At 50.3% G+C, this 25,462-nt stretch overlaps 1 protein-coding gene across 1 annotated transcript in view; it reads right to left on the minus strand.

Annotated features, from left to right (window-relative positions):
- The window catches only part of RGSL1 (regulator of G protein signaling like 1), a 59,464-nt gene that overhangs the window by 1,456 nt on the left and 32,546 nt on the right, over positions 1-25,462 (minus strand). The window contains 16 exon segments of the mRNA XM_075003317.1: positions 4,913-5,025; positions 5,209-5,333; positions 5,992-6,130; positions 7,759-7,939; positions 8,695-8,824; positions 9,842-9,938; positions 11,890-12,007; positions 13,923-14,116; positions 15,053-15,161; positions 15,616-15,723; positions 17,191-17,422; positions 18,597-18,659; positions 20,050-21,056; positions 23,523-23,763; positions 24,187-24,193; positions 24,836-24,962. Of these exon segments, the coding sequence (XP_074859418.1) occupies positions 4,913-5,025; positions 5,209-5,333; positions 5,992-6,130; positions 7,759-7,939; positions 8,695-8,824; positions 9,842-9,938; positions 11,890-12,007; positions 13,923-14,116; positions 15,053-15,161; positions 15,616-15,723; positions 17,191-17,422; positions 18,597-18,659; positions 20,050-21,056; positions 23,523-23,763; positions 24,187-24,193; positions 24,836-24,962 (2,991 nt within the window).

Raw genomic sequence — 25,462 nt, forward strand, 5'->3', positions numbered from 1 at the left:
CCCTGAACCCCATCACACACAGACACACATCTTTGGGCATAAAGGGGAAGGAAACAGCTCAGGGTCATCCAACAAGCATCTCATCTGATGATGGTGCAGCCCGTTCTCCTGGAACATTAGGCAAAGTCGATGGAACAAGGTGAGAGAATGTTGTGCCTCTTGTCCTAGGATCTGCTGCAGCTGTGGCAATTGACAGGGTAGGAGCTCCTGACTCTCCCACCATACAGGTCCTGAAGGACAGGAGGCAGGGCCTTGTGCTTAGCCCGGTGTTGTTCAAAGGTGGTTTGTTGTGTGGATGGAGGGGGAAGGAGGAAGGTGGTACATACAGTCATAGAGGCATACACAGCTTTTCACAGCTGCACAGTTCAACACTTTGCCATGTGTACACAGCAACATCTGTAGTCCGAGGCATACATGCAGCCAGTCAGCTGGTGTGGGGACAAGATGTCATTTGAATTTCTCCCTCCCTGAATTAGAGATTTAAAGTTTTGTATTATTTTTTTCAAGGTTTCCTAAAGAAGATCCTTCACCATATTCTCAAAGACTACAATCCCAGCTGAGACATCCCTTTGAGCACCTGAAGCTACCGGAGCCTCTGCTGATGATGACACAAGAAGGTACCTTTGGCCAGGTGGAATTAAAATGCGAGTCTGTTCCGTGGGAATTTCCCAGAAAAAGAGGCATGGGGGCAGGGTTGGGCAGAGAGAGAACTTTAAAATACACATACGCTGTGCTTATACTTTTGGTGAGCTTTGCTCTGTGCTGCTGCTTCTTTGCTGTGAATGTAATCCCGGAAATAAATGAAAGTAAATAAAAGTGTGATCAATACATTCATTTAGGCACTAGTCATTTTAGAGTTTTTGTTTTTTTTTTAAAAAGCTATTTCACCCCAGCCCATGGGTAACCTGACTGAGTAGAAACAATGAGTCCTGTGGCACCTTGTAAACTAAGGGTATGTCTATATAGCAAAGTTATTTGGAAATGACAGACATTATTTCGACATAACTATCCTAGTGTCTATGCAATGCAACCGCTAATTGAAAATAATTTCAAAATAGCAGCTGGCTTATTTTTAAATTGGTAAATAAATCTTATTCTACAAGGAACAGCTCCTGTTTTGAAATGGTTATTTCAAAATAGGTGCTGTTAAGACAAGAAATAGTGCATATTTTGAAATAAGCCATAGTGTGTCTAATGGCTCCATTTCGAAACAGGCAGTATGTGTATAGGGCTGCATCTGCACTGACCCTCCCTTTCAGAAGGGGCATGTAAATGCAGCAGATAAAAATGCTAATGAGGCACTGATATGAATTGTCAGTCTCATTTGCATAATAACGGCCACTCGCTGCATCGACAGTGCTGCTTTCGAAATGCAAACTAGCTGTGTAGGTGGGGTTCCTTTGAAAGGAAGCCTCACTTGCGAAAGCACCCTTCTCAATTTTGTTCAGGAAGGAGAGTGCTTTCGAAAGCGGGCCTTCCTTTCATAGGAACCCCACTTACATGGCTGTTTTGGCTTTTGAAGCAGAGTGGCCACTATTATGTAAATGAGGTGATGAATATTCATATCAGTGCCTCATTAGCATTTTCAATCTGCTGCATTTACATGCCCCTTCCTAAAGGGAAGGGAAGCGTAGATGCAGCTCAGATGCTGTATTTTGAAATAGCTAAGTGCTATTTCAAAATGCATTTTTGCATATGGCAATGTTATCTCAAAATAAGCTATTCCAGAAGCTTTGGGCAGAAGCTTTCATGGGTAAAAACAACTCCATCAGATGCACAGAGTGGAAGTCACAGAAATGTCTATATCTATATTTGTGTGTGTGCATGCGATGGACCCTCCCCACCAATGCTTTATGAAAATTGGCTTATGAATATAAAAATGCATACCCCATAAATATTTTGGGTAACATGCCTCATGTAACCTATCAATTTTAATGCTACAATCTGTGGATCATTATATTCTGTTTTGGTGCATGTTTATGTGAAGTTAGAAATATGAAATGTAGGCCTATTTATAGTTTTAAATGTGCTAATGACAGCAGTTATTCCTGCTTGAGAACTCTAATGACTGGGTAATCAACTTAATAACTTGTAAACAGTCTTGTTTGTCTTGTAAGTTTAGAAGGTGGTTGGTGCTAGAAAGATGTGACCATGCCACCTGGTACTGAAAGTCATTTTGATCCAGTGTTTTTCCATGGGATTGGGGGTTATAGTGCAAAGGTTTCTTTCTGTATGAAAGAGTCTATTAAGCAAAAGGAAGCTATAAAGTTTAGTCTTCAGCCTGTTTTGCAATCTGTCTGACACACGACAAGATGAAACAACAAGCTAGGAAAGGCTGTTGACCTAGATCAGATGAAAAGAACAGCTCTGGTCTGATGATTTTACATCACACAAGAGCTGCCCGTTAAGGTAAGAATCTGTAGGCAATAAGTCTCTTAGGCTATGTCTACACTAGCCCAAAACTTCAAAATGGCCATGCAAATGACCATTTCGAAGTTTACTAATGAAGCGCTGAAATACATATTCACTGCCTCATTAGAATGCCGGCAGCCGCGGCACTTCGAAATTGATGCGGCTCGCAGCTGCGCAGATCGTCCAGACGGGGATCCTTTTCCAAAGGACCCCAGCAACTTCGAAATCCCCTTATTCCTATTTACTGTTAGGAATAAGGGGTTTCGAAGTTGCTAGTGTCCTTTCGAAAAGGAGCCCCATCTGGATGAGCCGCACGGCTGCAAGCCGCGTCAATTTCGAAGTGCCGCGGCTTCTGGCATTCCAATGAGGCACTGAATATGTATTTCAGCACTTCATTAGTAAACTTCAAAATGGCCATTTGCATGGCCATTTTGAAGTTTTGGGCTAGTGTAGACGCAGCCTTAGAGAAGTTACAACTAGTTATGTGGGTTTTTTTTTTTCGTTTCTGTAAGTAACTTAGCTTTGATCTGTCTGTTTTCACTTATAAGCACTTAAATCCTACTGTTTATGGATACTTAACAATTCTTTTGTTTATGATCAAGCCCAGGGTAAGTAATCATTACCTGGGATGAGAACCACTGTACATATCTCCCTTAAATGAAAGGGAGTTTATCTGATGAGCCATCTCTGTGCAAAACTTATGTACAGAGCAAGATGGATATATTTGGGGGTTTGATCCCTTTTGGGGGTTGGTTTCCTGGGTGCTGTGCCCTAGAGCTGCATTCTCCCAGAGCTGAAGTAAATCAGTGTCTGCATTGCTCTTCTAGGGGGGCAGTTACCCCAAGTCTGTGCCTTGGCTGTGGGGAGACCAGAGGATCTGGCGCAGCAGGACAAGATGGTAGAGAGCTCCAGAGAGAAAGAAGGCAGATATCAGTGGCATGGTCACCCTACCAGGGAATGTTCCCAAGGGTCTTCTGTGTTAGCAGTCTGTCTCAATATGCACCAGCACATCAAAAGGAGGGAGTTACTTACCAAGTGTAGGATCAGCATTAGCAAGTCAACTCACTCAGGGTGGATGTGACTCATTCCCAGCAGCTGCTGGGGTCGTGTGAATACCAAGAGTGAGAAATTGCCTTTGCAGTGAGATAACCATTCTATGTTTTATTCAGACCTAATCTGATTGCATTAAATTTGCAAATGAATTGCAGCTCTGCTGTTCCTCTGTGTAGTTTGGATTTGAAGGGTTTTTTTTTTTTTTTTTTTTTTTTTGGTTTTTTTGGTTTTGTTTTTCGTAAAAGATGGCTACTTTTAAATCTGTGATGGAGTGTCCAGAGAGATTAAAGTGATCTACATTTTTTTTTTATATTCCACCATCAGGGGCTCATCTACCCACACATCTACTAAAGTGATATATTCCATCATGTGCCAGCAATGCCCCTCTGCCATGTACGTTGGCCAAACTGAACAGTCTCTGCCCCAAATGGTAAATGGACACATATCAGACATCAAGAAAGTCATTCTAAGTGCTCAATTCAGCCTGGGTGTAATGCCCCTGAGATCAGCAAAGTTACAGGAGAGTGGAATCACTCCTCCATTTTCTTTCATCTCAGAACCTGACTCAGAGACAAATTTGCAAACCAAAATTTGTTCGGTTTAAATTGTGTGTTGAAGGGTTAAAGTTTTGGAGGGACACAGTATTAGGAATCTACCATATTTATTTACAGCAATGAAGGGTCCTGTGGCACCTTATAAACTAACAGAAAAGTTTTGAGCATGAGCTTTCGTGAGCACAGACTCACTTCATCAGATGCTGGACCAGCATCTGATGAAGTGAGTCTGTGCTCACGAAAGCTCATGCTCAAAACTTTTCTGTTAGTCTATAAGGTGCCACAGGACCCTTCGTTGCTGTTACAGTTCCAGACTAACACGGCTACCCCTCCAACACTTGATACCATATTTATTGTGAAGGAAGAGCATTTGATGGACATCACCCTGCTGTGACTTTCTGAATTCAGCAGCAAACGTACAATTACGGGACTTACTACTGAGAGGGATTTCCTGTGCTGTCTAGGAAGGCGTGAAGAGAGAGGCTCAAGCAGTCTGAGATCACCATGCTGATTGAAATGATCTCCTGCATCGGATGGTAGAAACTGCCATGCCTGATCAAGATTAATCCATCAATTCTGTGCTTCTGCTTCAGTTACAATATCTGTATCAATATGAAAGTCTCCGGGATGCCTGTGTGGCCCCGTACCTGGAGGAAGATTCCTTCCTGATTAAGTTTATACCATCAAGCACGACAGTTGCCTAATATATGCAAACTCACCAAATAAAATTGCTTTAATATCAAACTTCGCCTCTCCTCATACAGGAATCGCTGATGAGTCACCAATGGAGGCATTAGAGGCTAGCCAAGGCAGAGAGGACTATCGTGCAACGTATGTGGCATGGCACACATCAAAGAAAGACGGACAGTGAGGAAGAGGCAATCTCAGCTTACCCCCACTGAAAATACCGGATGGCCTTGGCTGTGTCTTAGCAGGGAGTGGAGAGAAAGATTTTTTGATCTTCGGGTACCTGCGGAAGGACTCCGTGGCCTTCTGGTTACAGTACCTGTACGGGAAATATGAAGGTCAAGGACAGACGGCAAATCAAGTCTCACACCCCTGAGTAATACAGCCCGCAAGCATGTCGCCTTTGGGCTTGTATTTTCTTTGGAAGGAGGGAAAGCGAGAGAGTGCCTGACCCCCACCTCCAGACCCCCCCTTGCCCAGCTGGAAAGCGAGGGATTTTCACCTTTTCCAGAAGTGCATCAGAACGGGGAAGACGTTGAGCAAAGCGACATGATAGAGGCTGCGATCCAGAACCCCTTTGGAAGCTAAATTCCGGATTAAATCTTTCTGTCCCTCAGAAATGTTCACCTGGTCACAGAACAGAGACCACTTCACAGTGGGGTGAGAGGCATGGGTGGCATCCCTGTTGGACTGCAGAAAGAAATACCCCGAGTAACCTCCCACTTCCTCCCCTGTTCCTGGTACAGCCTGGTGCAAAGGTCTCCAAGCAGGTGCTCTGGTTATTTACTGGCTAATTAGCTAAAAGGCAGAGGCTTCCCCTTTCTGCCCTTGCCCTCTCCAGGCTTTTAAGAGAGATTTAAAGGAGAGGTGGTTAGCGAAGCAGTGTGCCATGCCGAGAAATGGGGAAGGAGCAAATTTGTGGTTTCTGGTGTAGACAGACCAAAAGGCTCTTCTGTACTGACTGTTAAGCCAGCCACTGTGTCCCAACCATGACCCATGTCTAGTCGGTCACTGGGTCGCCATGCCTCTGTCTCTCTGGATTTCCAATCACCATCAGCGATGAGAGTGGGTTTGGTGACGATGGACACCGAGCTGAGGCTCATAATTTACTTTGCACAATGGCATTAGCATTGCATGGTGCTTCACTGGCACAGATTGATACGTGGGTCCCATTATTAAGCCCTCCACACCAGACGCGCCCCAGTCCACAAGGCTCTGAGGGGAAGACGTGCAGGCCCCAGACCTCCCTGGCAGTGCGCGTATGGGGTGTGGTACAGTGTCCTACCCGCAACTTAGGAGGGACTTCAGAATTCAGGAAGAGTTTGGTGATTGTGGCCACTTTGCTCTTAAGGAAGGCAATGTCCTTCTCGGTGTACATCCCGCAGGCTGCCAGCACGGCAGCTGAATCAGCCAGGTGACAAAACCTGCCAGGACAAAATGAAAGGGGCCATCTAAGAGAGGCGTGATGGGAGTGGCCATCTGCTCAGACTCTGATCCAACACATGGCTGTGAGCAGAGATTTGCTGGGCCACGTGAGGGGATTTAGATACCCACTTCCCACGCACATGCCTCTGCCCTGTGGTGCATGGCTTCCTCCAAAGAGGGGGTGACAGGCTGTGTACTCCACACTGGTGCAGAAAAGGTTAGGTGGAGCCAGAGGGCAGCATGTGCCTTCAGTCGCACCTAGAGGATGGGCCAGATTCAACTGAAGATGAAACCCAGCTGGGGAGGAGCTTGGGGTTCTGTTGAGGTGAAGAAGCTTCAGAGCGAGGGGCAGACCTCTGCAGTCCCCTCTGGTCAACTGCTAGAACTGTGGTCCAGGCAGCAGAAGAAAGATGAATCCCAAGGGTGGAGGCAGGGGAGTGGGCCAGGAGAGACTCTGGGAAGTCAGAGCAGGGAGCATTCCCTCTGTGGGGAGCCCTGACAGGAACTGGGTTTCCAGGGGGAAGCTCTGGGAGGTACTGCTCACCACCAGAAAGGGAAGGAACCTTGCAGAGCCCAGAAAGGGGCAGGAGGGAAACCGAGGTAGGAAGCTCTCCAATGATATGCATGGGGGGGCTGCCCTTGTCTGCTTTCATGGGGTCTCCGAGTAGAGGGAGACCCTGGGTTCACCTCTTAGCTACAGAAGAAAGTGGCATGAACCCCCGCATACAAGGATTAAGGATTCTGAGAACCCCTGCGACAAGGGAGTTAAAGGGGGCCCAGAGTCAGGCCCTAAGGATATCCCACTGGTATTTATAGGACTTTCTGCTACCCCGGAAGGGGTGGGACTGGATGTGGCCTGGCCGGAGGGCTGAGCCACCAAAAGAGGCAAACCACACCTCGTCTGGAGCAGCTGTCTTGCGTGGGCACCAGACCAAAGCCTGCTAGGCCACATCCAGCCATGAGGGAGCACGCCGGGGTGAGTCACTCTGTGCCAGAGTGGGCTGGGGGATAGCGCAGAGGTTCCCAGATACTTTCACAGGGGTGACAGCTGAGAGATTGTCTTCTGGATCCCACCCCGCCCATTTGCCCTCGTGACGTCCCAGTGGCAGTCCCTCCAGTGTGAAAATACTGAATGCCAAACCAGGAGCAACGGTGAAACCAGCTCACTCACCACAGAGCACCAGCCAGTGCTAAGCAGGCTACCAGTGGTGCCCGGATCACAGCTGGGCTAACAAAATGTGGGATACAGGCAGCATGGCTTGACTGGTCCCCCCTTAAACAACCTCCTGCCCTGGAGCCATGTGGCTCGTGTCACCGCCCTTGGCCGGGAGAGTGAAAGCGAGCTCTCTTCAGCGGCCCATTCCCGCCACTCCTCGATCAGCTACCAGGTGTCCCAGCAGAGTTTGCAACACCAGGTGCTCGTTCACACCAAGACTCCCTTCTGGCTGTGCAAAAAGAGCCGCCTTCATGCACCTGAGTACAGGTGCTGCATGTCGGTGGTCACTGGGGCGCCCGGCACGCTAGAGTACAGGGCTGCTCTGTCTGAACCAGCCCACCCAGCCAGGGATTTCATCCTTGCAAGGCAGGAGGAACAGAAGGGTGTTTGGGACAAGGCGGGCAGGCTTACTTGTCAATCTCCAGGTAAAAATGGAGGTCGTTCACCAGGAAGTTGACGGTGATGTGCCGCTGATTAGAAAGCCGGCGCTTCACCAGTATCACCTCCACGTCCTCTCCTGAGCTGCCCGCTGGTATGGCCTGGCGGGAGCTAGCCACAGCAGTGCTACTGCGCAGGGAGCTACTGGGCAAGTCTGAATGAGGACAAGGGAACGCCTGAGCACTTCATCTCCCTCAGACTGCCAGGACCCAGACATTGGGCACGAGGCAAGTGGTGACTTTTAACCAACACGGGATTCATTTCCTCAGCACGAATAACATTTCCCAGCCCCTCACGCCCAGAATTGCTGCTGTGAATAACTTATCCGGCATACCCAAGATCAGTCCTCCCAGGGCAGGGTGAGACAGAGAGGCACACGTGGACCTGAAATGAAGTGTGGATGAAACCCACTAGCAGTGGTCCAGTTGGCTCTGTCTCACGCGCAGTGTCTCTCGATCAACTTACATCGCACATCAGGCAGTGCTAAGTGCTGGCTGGGGGACAATGGGCACGGTGCTCTCCAGGTGGTGCTGAAGGTGGCCTCAGCCCCACCCCTTCCACCTTAGGCCCCGCCCCTTCGAGGATCACAGAGCTGCCCCTCCACCTTGCTCAGGAGTCAGCTCACCTGCTCACGTGGGTGCTCAAATAGCATGAGCCACATAAACCGCCACTGAGTGGCCAGCAGCTGCAGAGTTGCACAGCCAGGTGCTAACTTCTTGCTGGGTGGGAGCAGATTCAGAACAGCTGCTCCCCCTCTCTCCGCACCAACTGGTATCCTGGCCTCCAGCACAGGACAGCCGGTAACAAAATACAGGGGACAAGCCGGCAGGTTTCTGCTATTACCTTCCCCAGAGTCTGCTCACCCCAGGAGGTAACAGCGGGAGGAGAGTCAGCAGGGTGTGGACGTACTTTCCTTTTGATTGACAAGCTCCCTCCGGAGAAAGTCCTCGAAGTCTCGGCGGGGTTTCCATTTGCTCATCTCCCTCCGGAACTTGCAGATGCTCCTGATGAAGGCCTGAAGCACGAGCCACACTCTCTTCTGTGAGCGAAGCGCATGGAGAGTGTCAGGGTATGTTCAGCTCTGGAGCCGGGGCGGATGAAGAACAGGTGGGGCCCTGGGACATCAGCCGCAAAGGGCCCCCCAATATACTAAAATATCACTGTAACGTCATTGTTTATGCTTTACAGTCTATCCATGATGCATAGTAAAATTGCACTTCATTTTAAAATAAGAATGACGTGAGCTGTTCTTCTGTTCCATTAAACAAAATGGAGTTATGGAGCCCTGGGGGTCTTCATGCCTGGGGGCTCTGGGGCAACAGCCCCTTTTGCCCCTATTGTTAAGCTGCCACTGCCTGGAGCAGCTGGTTATGAGAGAGGAAGCTAGTCAGGAAGCAGAGACAGCAGTTAACTACAGGCCTGATGGGAATGCAGATGCCTTCAGACTAATTATCCTCATGATTCCTGGGGGATCTGTGCATGGAGGGCTCCTTGCCCAGGCAAACCCACCACTATCAACTGACCCTGCCGAGCCATCGTCCTTGCATCTCAATGTCACTGGCCTTGAAGTCAGAGCCCCGTGGGGGTAGGAAGGGGGCGTTGTTACTCCCTGGTGAAAGTCAATGGGACTCTGTGGGGGCACAGGGGTCTATTGTGCAATGAGCTTACAGCCTGGGGGCTGCTGACAGTAACTCTCTTGGGACAACGTTGCTCTGCAGGCTCATGTGACACCCCCCTGCCTGGGCCCTCGATACACTCCCATCAACACGGTCACAGAAAAAAGCAGCCCCCTGCCCCAGCCCTCCGGTCTGTGCTCTGGGACCTAGTTGGGGTATCAGTAAGCAGAGCGCAGCAACATTCCCTCTACTCTTTCCCATCCAAGTGCGAAATAATTTTATGCGCACTGAGGCATGTGCGGATATGCACAACCAGTAGAAACGAAAAGCCTAGCAGTGGGCCGTCTGCTAACCAGGTGGGCAGCATTTGAATCTCTCCTGAGTGGTCGCACAAGCACCCAGCTCACAGGGGTCACTGGGTGCTAGCCATCCTTACTTACCAGCTTGTCCTTTATGAAGGACCCCCTCCCCTGCCTCGGTGCCAAGTGAGTGTCGAAATCTTCACCCCCGGGATACAAGTCTTGGTACATCTTAAACCTGCCGGAATGGAGAGTGTTAGACTGGGGGGGCCAGTCAGTCACTGAAACAATGGACTTGCACACTCAGGGGAGACTGGTGTGAAGACAGAGTCAGGGAGGACAGAGGTGGTGGTGGGATCGGTCCCAGAACGCTGGATAACTCAGGATATCACTTCTGTCACTGCAGTGAAACCTGGTGTGTGAAACCTGGTGACAAGTATCAGAGAGGTAGCCATGTTAGTTTGTAGCTTTGAGAACAACAAAAAGTCTTGTGGCACCTTGTAGACTAACAGATATTTTGGAGCATAAGCTTTCGTGGGCAAAGACCCGCTTCATCAGATGCATGAGTGGGGGGGGTGGTGGTTTCAGAGGTGTATTTAAAGAGTGAGGTTCCAGTAAAAGGGAGGACCAGAGCTGACAAGGTCTATTCAGAAAGGTGGAAATGGCCCAGTATCAACGCTATTTATCAAAAGAGGAAAAAAGTCAGATCAGACAGGGGTATGTGAGACTTTGTCAGCATCTAATGGGGAGCTATTAACACCCAAAGCAGAGAAATTGTCTTTGTAAGCTGTGAGCCACTCCCAGTCTCTGTTTAATCCATGGTTAATGGAGTCAAATTTACAAATAAATTGCAGCTCAGAGATTTCTCTCTCCATTTGATTTCTGAATTTTTTTGTTTCAGAACCATCACCCTTATATCTGCCACTGAGTGTCCAGGGAGATTGAAATGCTCTCCCACAGGCTTCTGTACGTTACCATTCCTGATGTCTGATTTATGTCCATTTATTCTTTTACGGAGAGACTGTCCAGTTTGGCCAATGTAAATTGCAGTGGGGCATTGCTGGTGAGTTGCTCTTCTTGGGTGGCTCACACCCCAGCAATGCAGGGGCCATCTCAGCCTGTACCATATCGGAATTCACAGACTTACGTGTGTATGAAAAGTTATGAGCCACACCTTTCTGCAGGTAAAGGCGAGAGCTGTGCTGGTGTGTGGAAGCAGTCAGCCCTTCGGATGGGGCAGCCCAGCAAAACATGTATTGAAACCATTGCCTTTTTAAGGATGTGAAGAATTAAGGAGGTTGAGAAATGGGAAATAAGCCAGCGCTGTGGGGTACCCTCATGATGGAGGGGAGCTGTGTAAAAGCTCCAGGAAGCTTTAGAGCCATGCCACAGCCTCTCAGGAAGTGTGATGGGACATACGCCCCACACAAGGCCAGAACAGGCTAAAAGGGGCCAGTTAACCTCTTAGGCTGCATTGGATGAATTCTAGTGGAAGAGGATGCCCTGGTGGGCATCGGCAGTTTGGGCTAGAGTAGTGCCGGGAAGCTGAGAGCCAGAAGGGGCTGCAGGAAGGGCCTGAAAGGCTGCTTGGCATGGCATGAACTCACACTGTAGAGAGAAGGAGAGCTGGCTGGGGCACAGAGGAGCTCTAGGGGGAGGCTCGGGCTGGTAAACTCAGAGGTGGGCCAGGAGTTAGAGAAGTGAACTAGGAAGGAGCCCAAGGAAACAGAAACAGGGTCAGAAATGGAAGAGCAACGAAGGGTCCTGTGGCACCTTATAGACTAACAGAAAAGTTTTGAGCATGAGCTTTTGTGAGCACAGACTCACAACAGACTCTGGTTGCTAGGTCTAGGGTCCCTGGGCTGGAGGTCGGAGCAGTGGACAGGCCGAGGTACCCCCCTCCAGCCACTGGGGATATGGCTCTGGCTCTGGACTTGGCCTGAAAGGCTGCTTGACATGGCAAGCAGACAGTTTGTCCAATGGGACTTTAGTACCCCAGAAGGGGAGGACCAAATAGTGGCCTGGCTGTAAACCAAGTCTCAAAGACAAAGCACCCCAAGTCCCAAAGAGATAGGCCCGTGTGCAAGCAACTGAGGGAAAAGAAGAGACAGAATCCCTGACCCAGCTGCAAGGAAACACCCCTGGGGAGAGTGTATCCCACTGCAGTGAAACAAGCCAGGGCTACTCACCATTTTTCTTCCATTGCCTTCAGGACAAAGCCCTGTGCTGAGAATAGCATGGAGCTGGTGACCAGGCTGGCCTTGCGTATAGCTCTGATGATGGAAGCTTGGCACTGCAGGAGTTCCTCTAGAAAAGACACATAGTCACCGGCTGTCATTGGCACCAGACATCCCACCATTGCAGGGGTCTTCTGAGTTGTCCATGAATTGCTCCCCCTCACATTCACAAGGTCCAGGGCCTTCATCAGCATGTCTGACATCACTATCCCCTCTGTGGCTACGTCTACACTCCAGAGATCTTTTGAAAGAAGCTCTGTCTGGAAGACCTCGTTCGAAAGAGAGCATCCACACAGCCCCCGATCTTTCGAAAGAATCGCCAGGGATTGAAAAACAAGGCCACTCTTTTGAAAGAAGGGCCCTGCAGAATGTCTATATGTTTTCTTTTGAAAGAAGCTTCCGAAAGGGGGGACGCTCTTCCTGTAACAGGAAAAGAGGAGGGATTCTGAAAGGAGCACCACATTCTTTCTATTTACTTTTGAAAGGATGCTTTTTGTGCTTACATGCTCCATAGGCTCTTTCGAAAGAGCTTACTAGCCTAGAGGCAGCCTGTCCCTTTTCTGCAATACATTTCCCCTTTTACTACATCACTTTTTAACCCAGGAAGAATCTGCAGGCCACATAGGTACTACGGCACCTCATACGCTTTTCAAGTGACAAAACAGACCTGAAAACCTCTAAAGAAGAGCGGCAAAGAAGACTAATTTCCTCCCCTGCTAGAATCACCGAGTGAGATTCTGTGCAGGCAGGCAAACTAACTAAGCTTAGTGGTGTCATCTGGGAATCTGCATGGCCATGGAGCCAGGAAGCTCAGTTGAAAATTAGAGACCCTGCAGAGCAGATGCCACACTTGTGTGCTTTGTCTGAGAGCCAGCAAAGCCTGTGGCACACTGCCAGCGGGATCTAAATCTTGCTACAAGGTCCCTGGATTTGGCAACCCTGGGGCAGAGCAGACTGGAAATGCCAAAGCTCTGGGTGTGTCTACACTTGCGTTCCTCTTTTGAAAGAGGCACGCAAATGAGGTAAATTGAAAATGCAAATGATGCATAAATTTGCATATTATCAACTCATTTGCATATTCTAATTTCAAAAGAGCCTCTTTTGAAAGAAGAAAGCCAGTGTAGACGCTGCTCGTTCGAAAGTAAACCCCATATTCGAAAGAATCTTTCTTCCCGTTAAATAAAGGGAAGAAGGATTCTTTCGAAGGTGGGGTTTACTTTCAAAAGAGCAGCATCTACACTGGCTTTCTTCTTTTGAAAGAAGCTCTTTTGAAATCAGAGTATGCAAATGAGTTGTTAAATATGCAAATTTACATCTCATCTACTTTTTTGATTTACCTCATTTGCATACCTCTTTCGAAAGAGGAATGCAAGTGTGGGCACACCCTCTGTCTGCACTGAAGCCCTCTTGTGCTGTAGGAGTGGTACAGCTGCACCTTAAGCCAACCCTACGGGGGGCAGCTTAGGATGCTCACAGTGGTCGAGCATCCTCACCGATGTGTGTTGCAATGGCTCTGGCTCTGCACCATCATTATGGGTCAGGGCATCAAAGGCAACACCACACAGGCTGGGCACCCACTGAAACAAAGCACTCCCCTTCCGTGCCACTGCCAAAAGCCACAGGGCGAGACTGTGTCTTGGACAATGTGGCTCCCCAGACGAATCAGGGAGAGCATCAGCACCTCCACAGCCTTGCCTGTGTCCATGTGCTCCCCACACTGGAGCAAGCGCTGGTGGTGAGGTGGTGCGGGGGCTTGTCCTACTTTGCCGTGGGCATGGCCCAGCCACAAATTACTATTTGCCTCCCACTCCTGAGCAATAACAAAGTGAGCTGTGCCTGTGGCACAGTGTCTCACAGGCCCCTCCTGAGGTGGTGAGTTTGGAGAGGAACCACTCCACCATGGACTGTCCCATTCCCTCGTAACCTCCTGGATCAAGGTTGCCTTCCCAGGCAGCTCAGCTCTGGGGAGGAGGGAGTCTGCATACCGGCACGCACTTTGTTGTGGAAGAAATTCTTGAGGATGCTGCTGATCAACGCTCTCTGAGCCTTGGGGTTGGACTCGGCATTGAGCTTCTCCACTGCCAGCCAGAAGAGCAGTGGGGCTTCGGCGTTGTGTTGTTTGAGGAACTGCTTGAAATACTCCAGGTGGAGTGGGTTGTGGAGGACTTCCATGAGATACCTGGTGGTGGGGAGGCTCCAGGTGAGGAGGCAGCACTCGGGCAGGACACTGATGGTGCCGGTGAGAGAGTGGAAAGCTCGGGGACCTGATGACGGCACTGGCAAAGTACGTCTTCCCCATGACAAGGGAAGGCAGATGTGTGCCTCCCCTGCAGCTCCCTGAGAACCATGGATCAGCCTCTTGCCCAAACCATCCTCCTAGTCCTTCGCTGCAGGTGAGCCCATGCATGGGTCAAGAGCTGATGCCCAAGGCAGCAAATGAGCCAAATATCAACCTGGGCTACACCAGCTGAAGTCCAGAAGCCAATGGAGTCATTCTGGATTTATGCTGGTGTAAAGGACAGCAGGATCTGACCAAATGGCTCTGGGGCTGCCATCCGTCACAGAAGATCCCAACCAGAGAACTAAGCTGGGAGCAAGATTATTCTCACTAGACTTCAGCTGTGCACTGGAAGGATTCTGCCCCAGCAGCCTTGCAACCCACTCAGGGTCAGCAGCAGCAGCCGAGCCATTTACTGGCCCTTGTGCTGGAGGGATATCCACTCAGCAGGGCCCTGGAGTAGACAGGTGAGAGAAATAAATACAGGTGGGGTAGAGGGTGCTTCCTGAATGATGTGGAACAGCGCCCCCTGCTGGGTGACTCGGAGCCATTCTGCCCTCCAGGATGAAGCAGATGTTTCATGCGCAAGGAGGTGAGGTGTGAGATTGCATATGGTGTGTGGGAGAGTGTTGTGGGGGGGGGAAGAGATACAGAGTTTCTTCCCTTCCTCCTCTGCCCAGATCCCAGCTTCATCAAAGTTCCTGTCTGATAGAGCCTCACTCTCGGCGGCAGGTGAGACTGGTTCCACAGGAAGCTGAATCAAAGGGCAGGTGTTTGGAAGCAGAGCGCGTGGAGGTGGTAGGAAGGAGGAAAGCTCCATGACACAGGGTGCTGTACCTGGGTCTTAGAGAGGGCTTCCTGGCCAGGAGGGCCCCCCTTTTCAGCAGGGACAGACCTATCTTGCTCGGGCGAACACTCTTCCTCTCTTCATGTTCAAGGTCGAATGCTGTTAGAGGAAGAGAATCAGGTCTGCAGTTTCTGGGGCAGTGTCTCAGTGAGCACAGACTGACTCAGCCGCCAGGTGGAAGAACCCAGAGGACTCTGGGTAATATCCAAATCCACCATGACAACAAGGTTATGAAGCCAGCCCAGAAGATCCTGGGCTGTGGGATTTCATCACCCGAATTACGGCCAGGTTTCTTTGGGGATGGCTACTGACAAGCCCTCATTCTCCCTGAACTCAAGGAGAAGGTGCTGGAGTGCCAGCCTTCCTTGGGGGGACCAGGACTATCCTCTCCCTACTGCTTCTGGAGGTGATCTCCTGGCCCCTAGGAGGCTCTCCTAAGGCTCATCCTCTCAGGGTGCCCTCCATACTCAGTCCTGCAAGCTTGTGCCTACTATGCACTGCCCATGAGTTTGTTTTCAGTCTGCTCTGGGTCTAGCTTCCCATAAACACTCACCAAGGGAGGGAAACATGCGGCGGAAGAGCTCGTAGTCCTCACTTAAAATCTCTACAGCCATTGATGGGTTCCTGAAGGTCAGCTCCTCGAACGTCATGCTCCTGTAGTCTGACCGGGCAGAGAGAAGAGGGGACAGGAATCACTCATTCAGCCCACAGTTACCAATCAGCTTGGAGGAGTAACTCATGGGGTTATACAGTGCTAGTCTCTTTTCCCCCCTCCATTTCTTCTCTCTCCTGCTCCCTGGACTCGCCCTCTGTTGTGGTGAGCCATGAGTGGGATAGCTAGTCCACAGAACCTGCGGGGATCGCCAAAACTGCTTTACAGTGATCATAACAATGAATACTGCTTTGCTCTTTCCAAGCATTGCTGAAGAGTCAGCTCCCCTCCCGTGCAGGCTGGGTGTGGCTGTTCCCATCGTGCAAAGGGGGTTGATGAAGTACGGAGAAATGAAATGGCCACACAGTGAACTAACTTAACCCCAGACTCTATAACAGCTTTCACCAGCAAAGACCCTTGTGCCTAGCTCTTGGCAGCAGAGTCCACTCGGGTTGAGAGTGCCGCGCTGCCAGGGTGACCACCGACAGGTGGACTGGAATGTGGGACCTTTGGAGCTTGCTGCAGGAGCCTCTACAGTTTCAGCTAAAAACCAGATGCCTCTCAAGTAAGGCTGCAGAGGACACTCAGTCTTTCTCTCTGTGAGTGGTCTACATGGGCCAGTGAACCACACCCTTACTTGGTGTGTGGGCTACACCACAACCTCCCCTGAACTGGGATGGGGGCAGCAAGGCAATCCAAGGTGGTGGTGTGCGGACAAGGCTGTTGGTCAGAAGTTTCAGTGAATTCTTGCTACAGCTTTGACCCACGCTATGGCCCAGGCTGGTGGAGAGAGGCAGAGTTGACTCAAAGATGGGATTACAATCCCTGACTTCAAAACGCTTCTCTCCTTCTGTACTTTCCGAGGCATATTGTATGGGTTCCCCTTCCATACCTTGAGACGCCCTGTGCACAGTATGTTTTGCCAGCCCATATTACTTGCCATTGTCTGCCATCTCCTGGTCCCACAAAATAGCATGTGTCGTTTTCTCCACTCTTTGTGGAGAAAGGCTTTAAAAAAAGACTATGCAAAAAGACCAAACAGTTTTGCCCCGTTTTTCTCACGCATCGGTGGTGGTGATTTTTTTTTCTTAATTTTTCCGGGAGGCTGAGACCGTGCCTGGAAAATTTCAGCTCAAGGCGGCTCTAAGCAACAGAGCACATCCATAAAGGCAGACGAAATGTCGCCGACACTTTCAAGACATTTTTCTCAAAAAAAAAGAAAAATTGTCATCAGTATTTTAACACTGGAAACTGCCTGGGAGAACAGCCACTACTTTTGCGAAATGATGTCGTCAGCTGTTTAAGAAAAATTCTAACCAGTAAGCAGCTGAAGAAAGTCCGCTAGAGGGAAAACACTTTTTCCAGATTATTTATAGGTGCCACTTTAACCCTGCCTACATTTTAGCCTCTATCTAGCTTGATGGGTGCTTCCCTCTCAAGTGATTGTGCCCGAGCCCCGGAAGAGAGTCCTTTTACCTATCTTGCGCACAACCGGCTCCAGTCCGACCTGGATGGACCCCCCTCTCATGAGATCCTGAGTGGCCATGAATCTCCAGTGCTCCTCAGAGAGTGTCTCGAAGTCCCTCACGCCATACAAGGCTTGGCTCAGAGCCAGGGATTCACTGATCCGTTTGGCCAGCAGGAGGTGTTCTTCTTTTTTACAAGTCTCCTCTTCTCCGCCAGGCTTCTGGGTCCTGCTTCTCTGAGACTAGGAGCGAAAAGTGGAGAATTATTTCCCAGAGCCCAGACAACATGCTAGAAATTGCTGCACTTGACCCAACAGGTGCTGGTGCTGGAGGGTTATATTGTAGTAGTCTACAGAGGCTTGTCGTACTAGCTGCTGCACAAAGCAACAGTCCTTGACTCCAAATGCTTATAATATAGATGTGCAAAAGAAACAACGAGTGGGAGAAAAGACATGCTATGAATGCCATGTCTTATGTGGGAAACTGAGGCACAGAAAAAGCCACGTGATTTGTCTCAGGTCACAAGTGGCAGAGGCAGGAATTGAACCCACATCTGTGGTGTCCCATGCCTTCAACTCAAGGCCAACTTTCTCATCTCTCATGTAGAGGCAGCCCTCAAGATGCAGCTCATTGTATAATTACGGGGAGGACAAGGTAGAGGACATTCCTTCCAGATACCAACTGATTACCAAGGTGTGCCCAGAAGCATGAGCCTTTGAAATGTCATCTAGTTTAGCATATCCAGCAGGTAACATAGAAAAGACATGTGTCATTCAGATATTGGCACATTCACGGCATTTTATTTACTCGTGGAACAAAATGTGCTACGGGGAGAGAAACAACCCTCCTGATCTGCATCCATTCCCATGACTTCTCAAAGCACCGCATGATAGCATGTCTGCCCACCCTTACACCGGTGGGACCTTGCTGGCTTCAGAAGTTCTCCCGGAGCAGCATCTTTCTCCTCCCCCATGCAGCCAACTGCCATCCTTCTGGGCCTGCTGCCGGCTGTGGATTTGGCCTCTGAATTGTTAAGTGAGCCATATGCATGCTTCACAAGGCAGCAGGATTAGAATGTCCTTCACCTGAAAATGTTAAGACCTGCCTACAAAGTACGTGGTCTGTCTCTGGTACAACTCCACCAACTTCCATGGACAAAGTCCAGATGGGTCATTCCTTGCAGACATCAGGGGGCTTTAGCACCTGTTGAAGGGCTAGTGACACTGAGAGGTAATTTGCAATGCTTAACAACTTGGCTGATGAATTAATTTACAGCCATTACAATCAACTGTATATTTTAGAAACTTTGCATGTCTGTCCATCCCTCTGTGTGTTTGTTCAAGAACTCCTCCTAAATTGTAAGAGCAAACCGTCCACCTTTCAGTCCAACCGTCTGCCCTCGCAGCCTTGTCTTACCACAAAACGGAGAAATGTTTCGTCGTCCTCAGCAAGAAAGTCCTCAAAGAAGAAGCTGAGTCTCTGTGGAGGAGACAAGGACAGGCTTTGTAAGCAGGTGCTCGCCACATCTGTTAGCAGAGCTCTGTTAGCTTCGAAACACCAGCGCTGGGAATAGGGTCGAGGTGCAGGCTCCGGGAGGGAGATGGGTAAAGGAGGGAGTGTGGTGTGCAGGTTCTGGATGGACTTTGGGTGTGGGGGTGCTCTGGGCTACAGCAGGGGGTTGAATTGCAGGAAAGGGTGCAGGGTGTGGGTTCTGGGCAGGGTGTTTGGGAGTGAGCTCTGGGCAGGGGCAGAGGGTTGCAGTGCAGGATTTAGTGCTTACCTGGGGCAGTTCCCAAAGGTGACTAGCACACTCCTTCAGGGAGTCTCTACCAGCCACTGCCCACCATCTCCACCCCTGCAGCTACCAGTGGCCACAGTTCTCAGCCAATGGGGGCTTGAGAGTCAGCACTTATGGCAGCAGCAGTATATGGAGACCCCTCTCATTCCCAGTGGCCACATGAACATACCAGCTGCTTCCAGGAACAGTGCAGCCTGAGGCCAGGCAAGAAGCATGCATTAGCTCTGCTGCACTGTCAGGGTGGAGGATGCAGCGGGGGGCTTCAGGGCCCCTTTAAATCTCCTGGGCCCCTGGACAATTGCTCCGCCTCCAGCCTGTCAGTGGGCCAGGCTTTCAGTCACAGGCCTGCATCACACTGAGAACAGCAGCCGCCATAGGAAAGGCCCCTTTACCCATTTCCTAAGCTATCCAGTCCCCGGGCTCACCCATCAATACGGGACGTGCACACAGCTTGTTGAGCTCCCCACCAACCTCTGCCTGGTCCACTGAGCGAAGACCTTGGAATCTGACCATGTGGAAGGTCATTATTCACAAAAGGCAGCGCTACCGCTTCCAAACAGAGAGTAACATCCTGCGGGGTTTGGATTCCTGGCCAGACAGCGCATGGCACAGCACGCGCCAGCTGCTCCCTGCTCACTTCTCTGCCTTGCCTCTGCACTGCAGCACTGTCCTTACAGGCCCTATGCTGCTTTCACAGGTCCACATTCAGGGCTCGCAGACCAGCAGCTGCTCATCTGAGTGCTCCTTTTGCTGCTTGTAAGTGTAAATCAGGCTGTCCAGGCACAAGAGTTGTGTATGTAAACTGTGTGAGCAACCTATGGGCGCAAACCTTTGAAAATGTGGCCTTTCGGGTCTGGGAATTACCCTGTACTAGCTTGGAATGTCTGGTTCAGAGTTTGACCATCTATAGTAGGACCTCAGAAGTCAGAAGCTCAAGCTGCTGTATTTGCACCCAATACGTCCCATGCAAATTGTAAAGGGACAGTCGGGCACTGAAGTACTCTGTTTTGCAAGGTTACAGAAATGTCAACCACATTTCCTGGCATGAGCATTGGGGGTAGCATTTCCTACCTTGCAAATCTCCTCCTGTGCTTTTAATATCCAAGGAAGGACCTCTCCGGAAGGCAGAAGATCTTGCAGGTTCCTCAGAGTGTTTGGCTTCAGGGGAAGGTAGTGGCAGTTACTCTCCGTTAAGTAGATCTCACATATCCTTTCACCCATCAAATGGCGCAGGAGGAAGCTGCCCCCTTTGCTGGAGCTCAGCACCATGCGCAGAAAATCCTCCAGATCGTGCCACAGATCCAGAAGATGAGTCTCCACGGCATAGTCCTTGCTCCTCAAGAACTCCCTGAAGGGGCGGCCTGCGCAGCTGTCGGCGTTGAGTGCCCAAGGGAGGAAATCCAAAGAAGAAGAGGACTTGATGATCTTTTTTAGGGCCAGCAGTGAAGGCGGCTGGGCAATGGGTGTAGGAGCATGTAGGTCCGAGAGGCTTCTCCTCTTGCCAATCTCCTCCAGCTGAAGAGGCAGCTGGGTGTTCTGACTGGGTGTTTTGAAAGAAGGGGCCTCTCCTTTTCCCATGCTGCTACCACCCAGCTCCGGATGCTCTGCCTGCACAGATGTCTTTCCCAGGGCCTTCTCTTTCGGAGGTGGCTGCTTCGTGGCTGGCAGACTAGCTGCACTCCAGTCAGAGCCTGGCTGCCCTTCAGGCTCCAGCCCTCGGCTCTGGTGTTTCTCTGTTTCTCTAGCTTGTCTTCCACACGTTACGAGATCCCAGATCTGCTCCTTGGCTTTCCTGCTGGAGTACGGCTCTGACGTAGCCCGGCTCTGCCTGATGCTGATTGTGCGTGCTGGAGACGCCATTTTCTCCTGCAAGCTCTCCTGCAATGAACGCTTCTGGTACTCCTGCAGCAAAGGCCAGCACTCCTCCACCTTCTCTATGCTCAGCTTGCAGTGAATGTAGAAGTTAGGGAGCCAGTAGCTCTGGATCTTAAACAGGGCCACTTTCTGCATCTCGCTCAGCACCTCCCGCCTGGTGCTGATGTGCTGGGGGTGCCAGCCGGAGATCTTCAGCAGCGACACTGAAAAAGGCATGGAGAATAGCAAAGGGTGTCAGAGCCCACTGGAGTCACTGGCTGTCTCTCCGCAGACTCACTAGGCTTCAGAACGCACCCGCAGGGGCAGGCTGTTGAGAAGTGAGGCGTAAAAGGGACAGGGGAGAGCAGGGTCCCAGAGAGCGTGCAGTGATTCACACCTACTGGACACGTTGTCCTTGGGCTCCCGGTTCCTACATGGTCGCAAGCTGTGCGTGCACAGAGCTGTGGCCCAGGTGAGTCTCATTGTAATGACTTTTGAAAAAAAAAATCTCATTTTTGATTGTGGTTCATCTCTCCCAGGACACGGCAGCAACAGGCACTGTGGCCATTGGTGTAGTCATGCAGTGTGGCAGTCAGCCTGTGAAATAGGTCATGGCTTCCTGCCACAAGCTGTGGTTTAACGCAAGGGGAAATAATAGCAATAATAATGCTTTGCTTTGCACAGGTTGCACCTCCCTTGTTTGGCATCCTCAGGACCTGACCAGTCCCCAAACAGGGGAATATACCAATGAAGGGAGGTCTACCTGCCTCCCCCTTCCTGCTGCCCCTCCTTGATGGTGGCTCAGTGCCCCACTGGCCCCCACTGTCTCCATCCTCCCCACCCCCACATCTTGAGCCCCATGCCACCCCCTTACCTCCAGCTCAGCCTGTACTGGCCCTGATCCCAGATGTGTGACTGGGCTGCTGGCTATGGCCCTAGCTTCCTGGCCTACAAAGGCTGGTTCCAGCCCGAGCTCAGCTGGTGGTGTGGCTCTGGTCCTGGGGCACCAGCTTTAGCCCTGGCCAGGCTGCCAGTGTGCCCTGGCCTCCTGGCACTGGCCCCAGTAAAGAAGCCCCGCCAGGCTCCTCTGTTACCAGTCTGACAGCCAGGGCTCTCTTCCTGCTGGACCAACCAGAGAAATCTGGTTTTGGGAGGTGGAACCTGTAGAAAAATGTAACCCACAGAACTCAAAGTACTTTACACACAAAGGTAAGAACCCGTTACTGTCTCCTGTTTTTAGAGAGGGTAGTACAGGTCCAAGGACTAGTAGTTAAGTAACTTGGCCTAGATCACACAGTGAGTCAGTGGCAGAGCCTGCAACAAAGTGACTGATTTTAGCTCACTGTTTGCCTCACTAGACTGCCCCAGATGGGGTCCAGTGGCAGGGTTCTAACCCCAGCAGAGCTTTCTATGAGTTAACATCTGTCTTCGGTTAGCTTGACTACTGTCACAAATGTGTGCAGGGAAGGCGTTAATCTCCTGAAGTAACCTGAATCCCAGGTGAGCCAGTGGGAGTGAAGTAGCTTTCTTTAAACTTAGAACAATTGCAGCTTTCTGGGGCTTTTCTTTTCTGTGGATCAGAAGAGAGGAAGTCTGGGGAGAATATGTCTCCCAGACAAATTGGAATAAATATCACAAATATCCTGACTGTCTCTAGATTAGCCATAGAAATGTAAGTAAAAGGGAAATGCATAATCAGATTATGGTTATTTTAAATTTGGTTGGACTGACTGCTCTGGTTTTCTCTTTTGTGTTGTTGTTTGACACAACGCTTTTCCCTCCTGTAACTTTCAAGCTACCTCCCAAGGGAAATAGCTTTCTCTGTTTACAACCCATGATTTACTTTCTCTTGTTTTGCGAATAAATCACTATTTTGTAAGCAAACAAAGCTGATACCTGTGCCTGAGAAGGATCTGTCTATGTGCCTTTTGGCCACATAGCTATCAAGTTACAGCTTGCTGTACTCAAGCGCTCAGAGGAGGGGAGAATGGGGTTGGAGTTTTCCCCACAAGGGGGCATTCCCCATTGTGCCTGCCTGTAAAAGAGCTAGGGTAGTGGCAGCTACCTTCCAGAGCCAAAGAAGTCTGAGACTCTGGGAAGTTTCAAAGTAAAGCCTGTGTATAGGCAAGGTGTTTTGCAGTTTCTGCGGGGCCCCACTTTCTGAACTTGAAGTGTGGAGTGAGGAAAGGATTCTTGACAGCTGTGGTGCTAGTTTGGACGTGGGCTGCACAAGCCTTCACCCCGGCTGAAGTAGGATAACTCCCTCAAAAGGTTGCCAGGAGCAGTCAGCCTCTGGTTTTTCTCACGCTTGTGTTTACTGTCTCTGCTCCACCACTTCAGCTCTGCCCTGGAAAAACTCCCCTCCCTGGGGAAAGGAAATGGATTTCGTTTCCATCTCCTGCCAATTCTGGTCTCTGTCATTGCTCCTCAAATCTGAGCAGGTGGAGGGACATCTGTCTGTGGAGGGATTTGGCCACATTGATCACTGAGTGCTGGTCTCCCTGGACCTATGAGATCCTTCACCAACTGATATTACTGATCATTCTGCAAGGTGGACCTGTACAAACAGACTCTATGCTTATCAACCCCCTAGCAGTAAATACAGCCCCATATTTCCACCCCTAGCCCCACAATCCCAGCATGGGGTGCTGGACATAACCAGGAAGTGCACAGCCACCAATTCTCCTTACCGATGGCCGTGCTGCAGAGGGTGACCACTGTGGACCCCTCCTGCAAATGGGTGGCCTTCAGCACCTGGAACAGAGACAGGTAGAGATCTCGCTGTGCAACATCTGTCTCGTCGATCTCCAAGAGCCTTTCTACAGCAAGCCAGAACTTCGTCAGCTCTTCCCCTGCAGGGCAGGTGCACGGCGCATGGGTTAAGGGTGGGGACAGAAAGAGAAAGTGGGGAAAGCAAATGGAAGAAAAGGGCTTAGGAGATAGTCCCTGAAAACACTGCTGAGGAGCCAGGCAGGTGCTATTCTAACAGGGTGGCAGGAAAGGCCTTGGAGCAGCTGTAAGAGGGTACAGCATAGAGATGGGCAAGGACTGCATATTCCAGCTCCAACCCATGCCCCGAACTTGGCGGCGTTTGGATCTGGGGTTCTTGTTCATCTTCATCTTCAGCAGATCATGCTGTTACCCATAGTCCTATTCTGCCTCTATCTCACACAGGTGTGGATGCACCTGGAGCTAGGGGTGTGATTCCCAGCTTGTGTAGGCACACGCCTGGAGCTTGGGGTGTGATTCCCAGCTTGTGTAGGCATACACCTGGAGCTAGGGGTGTGATTCCCAGCTTGTGTAGCCATACACCGGGAGCTAGGGGTGTGATTCCCAGCTTGCATAGGCATACACACAGTAGCTGTCATTGAGCTCCCAGTACTAAAAACAGTGCAGTACCCAGAGCAGTCTGGGCAGCGGGACACAGCAGTGTGGGCTAGCTGCCCTGATTACAAAGCTCCCAAGCCCCTTTGCTGGCTGCTGCTGCCTGTGCTGGCATGGCTACACTACTGTGTTCAGACAGAGCTAGTAGGGATATGTCTAAACAAGCTGGAAACCAAACCCCTAGCTCCAAGTGTAGAGTAGGGCCAGGTCTACACTACCAGAGAAAGTCGACCTAAGATACACAACTCCAGCTATAAGAGTAGTTTAGCTGGAGTGGATGTACCTTAGGTTGAATTTTGGCAGCGTCCCCACTGTGGGAGGTCAATGGGAGCAACTCTACCATCAACTTCCCTTACTTCTTATGACATGGTGGAGTAGCAGGGTCAACAGGGATGCCATCAGTAGTTGATTTAGCAGGTCCTTACTAGGCCTGCTAAATCAAACCCTGGAGGATCAATCTCCGGAGCATCGATCTCTGGGTAAGTGAAGACAAGCCCTTAGCCAGTGTCCATCTCGTCCTTCCTATATGTGGCTTAACATTACATATGCCAATGTCCAGATTCCAGATTCAGATGTCCATTCTGCCCAAATGGATCTATAGGGAAGTAGAGGGCTGCACACAAGAAGCGCTCAGTAATCACCTGCCATTCCTTGGATGAAGGAACGAAAGCGCCACATTCCCCTGCTGCCGCTAATGCACTTTTCGAGCAGCCACTGGTCTGCACTCTTCCATTTCAGCAGCTCGGCTGCAAGAGAAAGTGAAAGATGCCACCTCAGAAAGTTCTTGCACATGTGCAGACATGTCCTAGCAGAAAGCTGAACAGACTCCACTAGAATCCTTCCATTCATTTCCATTTGCTTCTGCTGGAGGACCAGTGGAACCGGGAACCAGCTGGCCAATGGGCCCTGTCCCAGTTCCAAATCCTAGTTGCCAGCTGGAATAAACAAGAGCCAGTTGCAAATGCTCAGCTGGAATTCCCTCTAGGAATACCCAACACATGAGCCTACAGACAGGTAAAGCCATATACATACCCTCCAGCCCTGCTACCCCCTTTCCCTGAGTCTTCCAGTCTCCCCCTTTTCCATCTCTTATCTCAACTGGGGCTTCTGCTTACATTAAGAAGAGGTTGCAAGCAAAAAACCTGAGAGGCAGAGAAAAGGTTAAAGTGGCATCACCTTTGCTTCTGGTGACTTTATAATACAAGATGAACCCAGCTCACCCTTCTTCACAGCTCTTCTGCCAGGG

This window comes from Carettochelys insculpta, chromosome 9, assembly GCF_033958435.1.
Source record: "Carettochelys insculpta isolate YL-2023 chromosome 9, ASM3395843v1, whole genome shotgun sequence".
Classification (NCBI taxonomy): domain Eukaryota; kingdom Metazoa; phylum Chordata; order Testudines; family Carettochelyidae; genus Carettochelys; species Carettochelys insculpta.